The sequence below is a fragment of the Rattus rattus genome, chromosome 5 (genome assembly GCF_011064425.1).
Source record: "Rattus rattus isolate New Zealand chromosome 5, Rrattus_CSIRO_v1, whole genome shotgun sequence".
Taxonomy (NCBI): domain Eukaryota; kingdom Metazoa; phylum Chordata; class Mammalia; order Rodentia; family Muridae; genus Rattus; species Rattus rattus.
The window spans coordinates 134,516,381-134,528,656 of NC_046158.1; the positions used below are offsets into that span (position 1 = coordinate 134,516,381).

General features: G+C 39.1%; 1 protein-coding gene across 1 annotated transcript in view; it reads left to right on the forward strand.

Annotated features, from left to right (window-relative positions):
- The window catches only part of Itch (itchy E3 ubiquitin protein ligase), an 88,107-nt gene that overhangs the window by 22,036 nt on the left and 53,795 nt on the right, over positions 1 to 12,276 (forward strand). The window contains exons 3-6 of the mRNA XM_032904513.1: positions 909 to 999; positions 7,035 to 7,176; positions 9,488 to 9,612; positions 10,697 to 10,834. Coding sequence (XP_032760404.1) covers positions 930 to 999; positions 7,035 to 7,176; positions 9,488 to 9,612; positions 10,697 to 10,834 — 475 coding nt within the window. The 5' untranslated portion in view covers positions 909 to 929. The remainder of the gene's footprint in view (positions 1 to 908; positions 1,000 to 7,034; positions 7,177 to 9,487; positions 9,613 to 10,696; positions 10,835 to 12,276) is intronic.

The following is a 12,276-nucleotide window of genomic DNA, read 5'->3' on the forward strand; positions in this document are numbered from 1 at the left end:
GAACTCAAGGAATTTTGCTCCTTGACTGCTTATGTATTTCTTAATTTTTTCATAGATCTGTGGCAAATATGCTTTTGGGTATTGGGGAATAGGTGGTAAACACAGAATGACAGTTTCTGAGGTTCCTTTGTGAATCAGATAGTGACATCATACTATGCAGAGTTGAAGCTCTTACATCACATCTCATTTCTCTTGTGTCCGAGGCGACTACTGATGACTAAGGGGTGTATTTTATCAGGATATTCAGTTTGGGGTATTTTCAGTATGGGGTATTTTTTTGATAACCAAGTGAAGTTTTTTAGGTTTTAGGAGTAAGGTGTGGACCAGAGCTTTAGTTTTTGGGTCATGTTGTTATGTAGAAACAGTTTAAAGCTCTAAGACCTGATAGTGTCCTCAGGGAATGAATATAGAGAGAGCAGGAATTGAGCCAGTATAAGCCAGCATTAAGAACAGAGAGCAAGGACATTTTAAAATTTTATTTTGTTTTATGTATATTCATGTTTTGCCTGTATGTATGTATGTGTACCACGCATGTACTGGGTGCCTAAAGAGATAAAACCAGGGTATTAGATCTGGAACTGGAAAAACAGATTGTTCTGACCCCTCCTGTGGGTGCTGGGATCTGAACTGGGGTCCTGATAAGAGCACTAAGTTCTGTTCTTAAGCACAGACCCATCTCTTCAGCCCCTACAAGAGGACTTTTTTAAGAAACTGAGAATAATCAGAAGACTGTAAACCTAGAAAATGTGTCTTGGGAACTCAAGGGAAGAGGAAGTCTAAATTTTGCTGATAATAGGATAAATACTAGAATTGAAAATTGTGTTGAGCAGTGTGAAGGCCATTGATTATTATGGAGCCTTTAGGAAAGGCCAGAGATACTAATAATATCTCATTTATCTTGTTTTCAGGTTTGCTGTCTTATTGATGGTATGTCTGACAGTGCACCACAGCTCGAGTCAATGGGTAGCCTGACCATGAAATCTCAACTTCAGATCACTGGTAAGTCTTTTACAAAGGTACAGTATCTTATATCTCTGCCTCTTATATTAAAAACAATAATCTTGGTGAGTGGAGAGATGGTTCACAGGTTAAGAGCACTTGCTGCAGTTCCGGTAGACCCTGGTTTAGTTTCCAATACCCGTGTCATACGTGGGGCCTCACAACCCCAACTCCAGAGGACCTAGTGTCCTTCTGGCTCTGAGGACACCTGCACTCATGTGGTATTCACTTACACACATGCATACATCTGAATAGAAAAATAAAAAAGTTTCCTTTTTAAAAATCTTACAAGAGCGATGTCTGTAGTGGGCTATTACATTTTAGGCACCAAGTCAGTATTTGATGAATGAATACATGAATGGAATGTTAAGGTATAGGAAAATCATTTTTATTTTAAGATGTCTTATAGATTCATTCTCCTGCATTAAACTGGTATCTAGGCAATTACTGTTGTTATTAATATTAATAATTTTATTAATTTGTTATATTTCAATATATGAATTATATTATACATTACTATATAATTTAATAATTTATTAAACAGAATTAATCCATTATCACTACAATCAGTTACTACTTATTTACCTTTTTAAATTTTTAAATTTTGAGAATTTCATATGGGAATATAGCATTTACATCATTTCCTCCATTTCTAACTCCTGTGTTCCTCCTCACTCCTCAAATGTATGACTTCTTCTTTAGTCATTATTGTTAAACACACACACACACACACACACACACACAGACACACACACACTCACCACTCACTCTCACTCACTCACACTCACACACACAAAACAGTAGCATGTAGGGTGTGAGTGTGTGTGTGTGTGTGTGTGTGTGTGTGTGTGTGGTATGTGAGTGTGGTATGTGAGTGTGTGTACGATGTGTGTGTTGTGTTGTGTGTATGTGTGTGTGAGAGAGTGTGTGTGTGTGTGTGTGTGTGTGTGTGTGTGTGTGTGTGTGGTGTGTGTGTGTGGAGTGTGTGTTTAGGACTGACCACTTGGAGCTGGATAACCTATCAGGGAGCTTGACCCTGACTCTTCCCCCTTTGGTTTTTCCTAGGAGTGGGTCTTAGGGGAGTTCTCCTGAGTCACGGTAGTGTCACCTGAGCTATTGTTGAGCAGATCTTGTTTAGGTGACTATACTGCTGAGATTTCATGGGTATAACTTCCCTGTCATATATAGAAGACACTGTCTTGTAGCCGAAGTCCAGTCTTCTAGCTTTTCAAATCTTTCTGTTCTCTCTTTTGTAATGTTCCCTGAGTCTAGGTATAAGGACTGTGCTGTAGATGTAGCCGTTTGGGTTAACTACTCTGTGCTTGATTATTCTTTGATTTTTGACCAGTTTGGGATTTCTGTGATGGTCTCTACTTGCAGCAAAAACAAGCCACTTTGATGAAGAGTGAAAAGTACACCTACTTATGGGTGTAAGGATGAGTGAGTACTTAGCGAGCAGTAAGGAGTTACACGGTTAGGAAAGTGGTAGGAGTAGGTTTTCCTCTACGGTCCATGAACTTACCAACCACAGGTTGTAAATTCTCTCCAATTGAGTGGGCCTTAAGTTTAATTAAGTAGCTTGTTATTATCCCTGAGATATAAGTGTTGCTAGTGGACCCGTGTTGGTCCCTTGCTGTGCTGGTCATTGTTACGGTTTATAGCTTTTAAATCTGGGTAGGACTATTGATTGCTTTTCTCCTCTAGCAGCTTCTTAGCACCTTTGGATGCTATGAAAAGTAGTTCACAGGGAAGAGGCTTCTAGGTCAGTTCTAGCTCAATTCTTCCAAGTCCTGAGAGGTAAGTTAGAGCAATGTCAGTAGCTTATATTGTGTTAGGAATTTTTTGGACTTGCCTGACCAACAGCTCAAAGGGAGGTTTTCCATGTCTAGCACTGGGGTTTTTGTTAGATGTTCTTAGGGGGAAGCAATGTGTAAATGCTAAGTTATATATATTATATAAGATATATATGTGAACATAAAATGTTATCCTATGACTTTTTCAAACCTCCTTAATGTTATTCATCCTTCCTCCTTCCTTCCCTTTCTCTGTATTGCCTCCCCTTTTCCTAGTTACAGTGTATTGCCCCCTTTCTCTCCCATTTTCCCATTCATAGAACCCATGTCTTACTATTCCCCTCTTTAGAGCGCTTCCTTCTACTCTGCCCCCATGATCTCTTTGTACTTTCTTGGCTTCTGCAGTTATACCAGGTTATGTACTCAGATCTAAAGATTCAGAGCTAGGATCCACAAGTAAGAGAGAACATGCAGCTGCCATCTTTCTGGGTTAGGGCTGACTCACTTAGGATGATGGCTTCTAGTTCTCTTCATGTACCTGCACATTGCATGGTTTCACTTTTCTTTGCAGTGAATGGAATTCTGTTGTATAAATGTACAGCAATTTCATTATCTGTCAGTCAGTTGAACACTGGGACTGTTTCCATTTTCTTGCTATTATGAATGGAGCAACGGTAGAAATGGCTAAGCAAGTGTCTGGAAAGTAGGCTATGGCACACCAGGGGTTGATGTAGCTGGGTCGCATGGTATATTTACTTTTTAGCTTTTTGTGAATTCTCTACACTGATAATCCTAGTGGTGGCACCTATTTGCCATTCCACCAACAGTGAGTGAAGATTCTTTGCCAATTTGGTCACCAGCATTTGTTAGTCAGTTTATTATTTTCTATCTTAGTCGTTCTGACTGGGGAAAGATGAGATCTCAGAGTAGTTTTAATTTTCATTTCTCAAATTGCTGATGATGTTAAACACTTTTAAGAGAATTTCTTAGCTATTTTGATTTCTTCTTTTGAGAACTCTTGTGTTCAGACCCATAGCTTTGAGTTCTTTGTTTATATTAGAATTAATCCTTTGGGCTGGAGACGTGACTCAGCAGTTAAGAGCTCTGACTGCTCTTCCAGAGGTCCTGAGTTCACACACACACACACATACACACACACACACACACACACACACACACACACACGACTCCTTTATCAGATCTATAGTTGACAACATTTTTCTTCCTCAATTCAATTGGTTGTCTCCTTTGCTGCACAGAAGACTTCTAGTTAGATGAACTAACTAGAACCTCCCGCCCCCACCATCAGTTGTCCTGTTTAGCCATCCTTCCCCACACCTTTAGCTTCAGAGCACTGCTCTTGTTTTCGTCCAGCATCTTAGTGTTTCAGGTTTCACAGAAAGGTCTTTGATTCATTTTTAAAAATTATTTATTTTATGTGTATTTGTGTTTTGCCTTTAAGTGTATCTGTGTGAAGATGCCTTCACTCCTGAACCTGGGAATTATAGATAGTGGTGAGCTGCCATGTGGGTGCTGGGATTTGAACCTGGGTCCTCTGGAAGAGTAACCAGTGCCCTTAACCTCTGAGCTGTTTGTCCAGCTCCTTTTGATCCATTTTCTTTTTTTATCATAGGTACTTAGAGCTATAAGATTCCATCTTAGAACTGCTTTTAATGTGTCCAGAGGTTTTGTTGTCTTTTCGTTTTCAAGTATTTCAAGGAAAGTTTTATTTCTTTTTAGATTTCTTCCTAAGCTTCTTTGACTCATCCATCATTCAGTAATGTGTTTAATGTTTAAACACACACACACACACACACACACACACACGAATCCTTTATCAGATCTATAGTTGACAACATTTTTCAACTATTTTTCTTGTGATTACCAGAGATTCATTTGATGTTATTTTAAGCTTTATCACATTGTGGTAATATAGGATACACAGAGTCGTTCAGCTTTTCTGACTTTGTTGAGATTTGTTTTCTGTCTGTTTCAGAGGAACTCGCATGGGCTCCTAAGTAGATCATATGGTTTAGATTGTATGGTCTTTGGTAGTGGATAGACTATTCTGTAGATGTGTTATGTGTCACGTCTGTCGGATGTATCATGTTTTTATTTATTTTCTCTCTGTTTTGTTTTGTTAGACAAGACCTTCTAGCTTAGTATTGTGCCACATATGATATGTAGCCAAGAATGACCTTGAACAGGACACTTCCTGCTTCCCACCTCCTAAGTGCTGAGATTACAGACATATGCCCCCCAAACCCGGTTCAACAACTTTAGAATTATTTTTGTCTCTCAAGAAAGAATTCCTGTGTCTATTAGCATTACAAACTATTTACTCTGGGTAAACAAATCTAGGCATTCACTTACCCACTTTTGTGGGTTTGGATTGCTCATATACAGCATTTTTACCATTCCTGTTTTTAAGGTTTATTCATGTTATAGCATGAATAAGTAGTACATTATTTCTTTTTACTGACAAACAATAATTCCATTGAGTTAATGTACAATATTTTATTTATGCATTTCTTTTAGTTGATGGATGCTTGGATTGTTTCTGCTTTAGTATATTTTTTTAAAGATTTATTTATTTTATGTATATGAGTACACTGTCGCTGTCTTCAGACACACCAGAAGAGGGCAATGGATCCCATTACAGATGGTTGTGAGCCACCGTGTTATAGAAGGGAATTGAACTCAGGACCTCTGGAAGAGCAGTCAGTGACCTTAACTGCTGAGCTATCTCTCCAACCCCTCTGCTTTTATATTTTTATATTTACATAGTGTGTGTGTGTTCATTTTGTGCACAACCAAGTGTGCATGTGCATGTGCATGTGTATGGAAGCCAGTGGACAGTAGTTGTCTCCTCCATCATGTGGTTCTTTGGATCAAGCTAAAGTCCTCAGCAGCACCTGTGTTCTCCAGCCATCTTGCTAGACTTGTACTCTTTAATCTATTATGAATAATGATATGAATGTTTATATAGTTTTTGTGAGGATGAATGCCTTCTCTTCACTTGGGTGTGTATGTAGGAGTTGAGTTGCATGTTTATACAGTATTCAAGTTTTTAATATTTTGTTTGTTTTTTGTTTTTTGAGGCAGGGTTTCTTTGTGCAGTCTTGCCTGTCCTGGAACTCACTGTAGACCAGGCTGGCCTCAAGCTAACAGATTGGCCTGCCTCTGCTTATGAAGTGCTGGGATTAAAGGCATTCGCCATCATCTCTCGAAAATTTTACTCTTTTAGTAAGAGTTTCTACTGCTGTGAAGAGATACCAGTTGACCATGGCAACTCTTATAAAGGACAATGTGTAATTGGGCTGGTTTATAGGTTCAGAGGTTCAGTCCATCATGGTCACGGCAGGAATCATGATGGCATGCAGGCAGTCCTGGTGCTTGAGAGGTAGCTGAGAGTTGTCTATCTGGATTGACAGGCAGCAGGAAGAAGCTTACACTGGGCCTGATTTTGGACTTCAGAAACCTCAAAAGTAACCCCCAGTAACACCTAGCAAAGCCACACCTCCTAACAGTGTCATATCCTGTGAGCCTTTTTTATGCAAGCCATCATAGCTACTCATTTTAATATACCGACGAAGCTCCAGTTCAGAGTGTGGGACATCATAGGGACAGTTACTCTGCAGCTGACTTGAATGCCATCACAAAGACATATGAGCATCGCAACTCAAAACCACTTGATGTGTGGGAAGTCAGAGATTCAGGTCCATCCCCTGGCATATGCTTGCTGGGCTTCTAGACGTTATGCGATTCCATGACATACTGCTTGGGAGCTGTGCTGTAACTCATTTGGCCAGGCATGGGGGTGTGGGCGATGTGCCCATGGTCTGTCCTGGTACTGACTGGGGAGGGTAGTGCCCATGGTCCTGGCACTGACTCTGTGTGTGTGTGTGTGTGTGTGTGTGTGTGTGTGTGTGTGTGTGTGTGTGTGTGTGTGTGTGCATGCGTGTGTGTGCGTGCCCATGGTCCTGGCACTGACTGTGGGGGATGTCTCCTGGTTTCTTGGTACTTATTTGAGTGTCTGGTGTGTAGAAGTCCTGTGCGTATGTATATATTTACTAATATAAGGAAAATATAAGAAATATAATTATCATAAACAAAATTGATATATTTTAGGGAATAGCTGCTTCTAAATAAAAATAATTGGCCTAATCTTTAATGAAATGTCTTTGACCAAGGAGTAAACTATTATTTCAAATATTAAAGTGTTTTCTCTTTTCTTTATAGTCATCTCAGCCAAACTTAAAGAAAATAAAAAGAATTGGTTTGGACCAAGTCCTTATGTAGAAGTCACAGTAGATGGGCAGTCAAAGAAGACAGAAAAATGCAACAATACAAACAGCCCCAAGTGGAAGCAGCCCCTCACAGTGTAAGTCCCCAGTGTGGCACCGAGCAGGGAGCCACTCCGATGCGCTGGCTTCCTCGCACTCGTCCCCTCCTGCTCTGTCTAGCTCTGTCTGTCTGTCTGTCTGTCTTCATTTTCTCAATTTAGTTGGTGATGGTTTCACTGTTGCCACTGAAGAAAAGTAGGAAGAGCTTTTTACAATAGCTTGTCCTGTTATTTTTAGTTTTTAATTTTTAAAAATTTCATACATGAATGATATATTTACATCAGTATAATAGCCTTTAAACAAGATTTATTCTTATTTTCTGTGTATGAGTGTTTTGCCTGTATGTATGACTATACTAATGTGTATAGTACCCTTGAAGGTCAAAGGAAGGTATTAGATCCCCTAGAATTGGAGTTGTAAATGTTTGTTAGCCACCATGTTCTGCTAGGCACAGAAACCAGGGCCTCTGAAAAAGGAGCAAGTGCTCTTACCCCTAGCCATCTTTGTAGTCCCAAGAGCCCCTTTCTTACACGTGGGCTGAATCAGGTTAACAGTAATTCACTTTTTAAAACCTTTGTGGTTTTTTTGGTTTTGTTTTGTTCTTTTTTGAAACAGAGTCTCACTGTGTAGTGCAGGCCTTGCTCAGACTGGCCTGCATTCTCTCCCCTGTTGCCTCAGCCTCCTGGGTGCAGGTGCTGTAGGTGTGCGCTCCCAGGCTCACACTTAGTTATTTTTTCCTTTTTGAGACAAGGCTTTCCTGTGCAGCCCTTGCGGTCCTCCTGTGCAGCCCTCGCGGTCCTGGGACTACCTCTGTGGACTAGGTCGGCCTCTGACGCAGAGCCATCGCTCTCTGCTGCCCAAGTACTGGGACTAAAGGCGGCACTGCCGCTGCAGGCAGTTTTTTTTTTTTAATCTTAAATAGGGTTTTGTGTGTATCTGTATCTGTATCTAATGTTGGGTATGATGGTGCATGCATACAATCCCAGCCCTCCTCAGGCCGAGATAGGAGAATATCAGGTATTAGACATACCTGCTACACTGCAAAACTCTGTTTAAAGAAACCCTGTATTTTAAAAGTTATAGTGCCCCCGCAAACCAACATTCAATTTTGTTATATTTTTATAATATTACATAATAAAAAGTTATACCAAACAATTGTACTATATGTTTCATTCTATAACATTGTTTTTATTATGTTCTTTTTTTTTAATTTATTTTTTAAGATTTTATTTTATTATATGAGTACACTGTAGCTGCCTTCAGACACACCAGAAGAGGGCATCAGATCCCATTACAGATGGTTGTGAGCCACCATGTGGTTGCTGGGAATTGAACTCAGGACATTAGGAAGAGCAGTCGGTGCTCTTAACCACTGAGCCATCTCTCCAGCCCCCTATTATGTTCATTTTTAAAATATTTTTTTAACTTATATGTATGTGCAAAAAAAGCCAGAAGCCCAGTTTCCCTGTGCTGGAATCATCTGGTCCTTTGGAAGCATGTTTAATCCTCTTAACAACTGAACTGTCTCTCAGAGAGCACATTCTTTATTGTGTGTCTTTGCCACGCATGATGTCTGTGCTTCTGTTTTGAGACCGTGTCTTCTCCAGGCTCCCACATGGACTTTCCTCCCATGAGTGATGGCCGGCAGGACTCTGGGTGTGTAACAGTAGACTGTATTCCAGACTTCAGCTAGCTTCCTAGGTGCACGACCCTGGCAGTTTGCTCCCCTCTCGGAGGAGCATTACTTTTAGAATTAATTCCCACCTGATAAGCTGACTGTGTGGATGATACCTCGAATTCAGTAAAATTTATCACATATGTAAGGATTTGATTGTAAATTCACTATTTTAAGAAAGACATTTTAAAATTGACACATAAAATTCTTTTTGGGCATATCGTGTTAGTTTCAGTAAATCCTCTCCTTTAATAATTTGTTGCTTTCTAAGCAGTTTTATTTTGTTTCCAGTGTTTGTGTATCTATGATGTTCCTATAGTCCAGTTTTACTCAGATACAGTTTTCATGAGATCTGAGAGCATAGACCACCTGGAGGAATAGCAGACTTTAAGAAGCTCAGTGAGGGACTGGGCTGTCGCTCTGCAAGTGAAGGCGCCTGCTCCAGTCCTAGTGACCTGAGTTAATCTCTAAAACCCACATAGCAGAAGGGAGAACCTACTCCTGCAAGTTATCCTCTGACCCCCACATCCAACTAAATAAATAAGTATAATTTTTTTGAGTTTAAGAAAAAGAGGTACAATGAAAACAGTTTAGACATCACAGCTTTATTGTAACATATTAAGGCTCTCATTGTGATGGTTAATGAAAATAACATTTTCCTTTTTTACTTTCAGTATCGTTACCCCTATGAGTAAATTATGTTTTCGTGTGTGGAGTCACCAGACCCTGAAATCTGATGTTTTATTGGGAACTGCTGGATTAGATATTTATGAAACATTAAAGTCAAACAATATGAAACGTATGTATGTTAGAATAGCATAAAATATACTGTGTTTTTGGAAGAAACTGTTATGTTAGAAATGTGGAACAACTCATATCAGTGTTTGTCTTATGTTTAAATGGTCACTGAGCTGCTGGTGGTGATGATGTCATCGCCCTGGGAAGCAGAGGCACATGGATCTCTGAGTTCCAAGCCAGCCAGGGCTACACTGTGCGGTCACAAATAGATTAAAGCAAAACAAAGCAAGTACAATTATTTATGTGGTTATAAACAATGACAGAAAAATCTTAAAACTGTTTAAAGCATTCTGACTTTGATTTGGTCATTCATTTTAAATTACTGTTTTAGTAAATATTTATCTTGGTAAATAAATATTTACAAATTAATACATAGTTATAGAAAACTAAAAGATTTAAAGCAGATGAAGGAGAAAAACTTTAGAGAGGCAATGTGATGTTAGGAATAAAGGCATAGGTAGATTTCTCAGTATTTCTAATGCTTAATTTTGAAGTTTCCTTATTTTAGGTGTTTATAGGTTTTTTTTTTTTTGGAGCCGAGGACTGAACCCAGGGCCTTGCGCTTGCTAGGCAAGCACTCTACCACTGAGCTAAATCCTCAACCCCGTGTTTATAGTTTTATTTTTAATTATAAATTCATAACTCAGTATATCATATTTTGAATATTAATTGTTCTACTCCCTGACATAATTTTAAGGACTTTTTTCCTTATTTAGGTCTTATATATAATCCATTATTAAATTATGTTTTTATTCAATATATCTCAAGTTTATGTTGCTAAATGATCTTTATTTTCATGTTGGTTTGATTTATACTATGGTCCAAATCCTGGGATGAATAAAATAAATGATTCATATAATATATATATACATATATATGTGTATGTGTACATGTACACATACACACACACACATAGTAAATGTTATATATATTGGTGAAGTTCATTCTCTTTAAAAAGCAGTGGTCTAGGGGGTGGGGTGGGGAAGCAATGTTCTGGTCTCAAAGGTCCTTAATCCTTTGTCAAGTAAAATACTTTATACATAGGAAAGAGTGATCTTTCTTAAATAATTTTTGTTCTTTTTTAGTTGAAGAAGTAGTTATGACTTTGCAGCTTGTAGGTGACAAAGAGCCAACAGAGACAATGGGAGATTTGTCAGTTTGTCTTGATGGGCTGCAAGTAGAAGCTGAAGTTGTTACTAATGGTGAAACTTCATGCTCAGAGGGTAAGTGGCTACTTTTTCACGCCCCCTTTGAAGACAATATTATAATATAGACTTCTCCCCCCTCCTCCCTTCCTCTCTCTCTCTTTCTCTCTCTTTCTTTCTGTGTGTGTCTATTTGTCTGTGTGCATGTCTGTGAGCCCAAGTCATATGTGTATAGGTTCCCCTGGAATCTCTTGGAGCTAGAGTTACGGGGACTGTAAACTGCCTAGTAGGGACATTGGTAATCTAGCTCTGGCCCTCACAAGAGCAGTATATGTTGTTAGTCACCAAGTCCTCTCTCCATCCCCCTCTGCTGTGTTCTTTAGAGACAGGATTTCTCATGATGATCTAGTTTGTCTAGGCTGTCTAGCCAGAGAGCCCTGGATCTACCTGCCTTCACCTTTTTGCTCAGTGCTGGGAGGCATGTGCTGCCTCTCCAGGTTTCTACATGGATGTTAGGAAGCTGAACTCAGGTCTTCATGCTTGTGTAGCCATCTCTCCAGTACTGCTAGACTGGAGTACTAGGCTAGTTTTGGACTCCTGTCTTCTAACTTCGGCCTTCCAAGTGCTGGGATTATAGGCAGATATAGGCCAGCATTTCCAGTTCAGTTACTACTTTGTGATTCTTCTGACGAAAATGGCTAGTATGGTATTTGAAATTATTGTTAATTGCTGTTCTTTTAAAAAATGTTTATTTTCTTTTTAAAAAGGCATTGGTCTAGGAATATAGTGGTAGAATACTCCCTAACATGTGTGAGGCCCTAAATTCAACCCCAGCATCAAAATAAAGTAAACAAATAATGAAAAGATGCTGATCACATTAAATACTATTTGTTGCAGCGTTTCTAAGAATTTTTAGAGTTAGGTGAGTAAAAGTTGAGTCCTAGTTGACCTGTGACTACTGAACTGAGTGATAAAGTACATCCTGAATGCTATTCAGACATTCATGATATATTCATGATGTCCTCATAGATTCATCCCTCCACTGCCAACGGTGGAATAAAACCATCTACCTCAGTGTCTGAGTGAGTTTAAGTGACTTCAGCTCCTTGGTAGTACAAGATAGTCAGTACAAACTAAACACATTAGCCATTTCTACTCATTCTGCGAGCCATGTTTGCAGAGATAGCTTTTGTGATAATACAGTAGAAAGCCTGATTAATTATCTGTGTGCTGGTACATTTTATAGTTTATAGGATATACTGGTTTGTGTTAAAGAGGAATTAACCACAATGAAGAAGTTTCTAGTGATCCCTGATTATCTGATAGTGCTTTTAGTAAAACCTTTCCAGGATATTCATAACTGATATTTTTCTCATTTAGTAATATGCTAAACTTATTTAATCATGTTTAATATTTCAACCCTCTTCCTGCTTCCCCTTCCCTCTCTATCTTTTTCTTTACTTTACTTTTTTGGACAGGGTCTTACTATGTAGCTCCAACTGTTCGTAGACCAGGCTGGC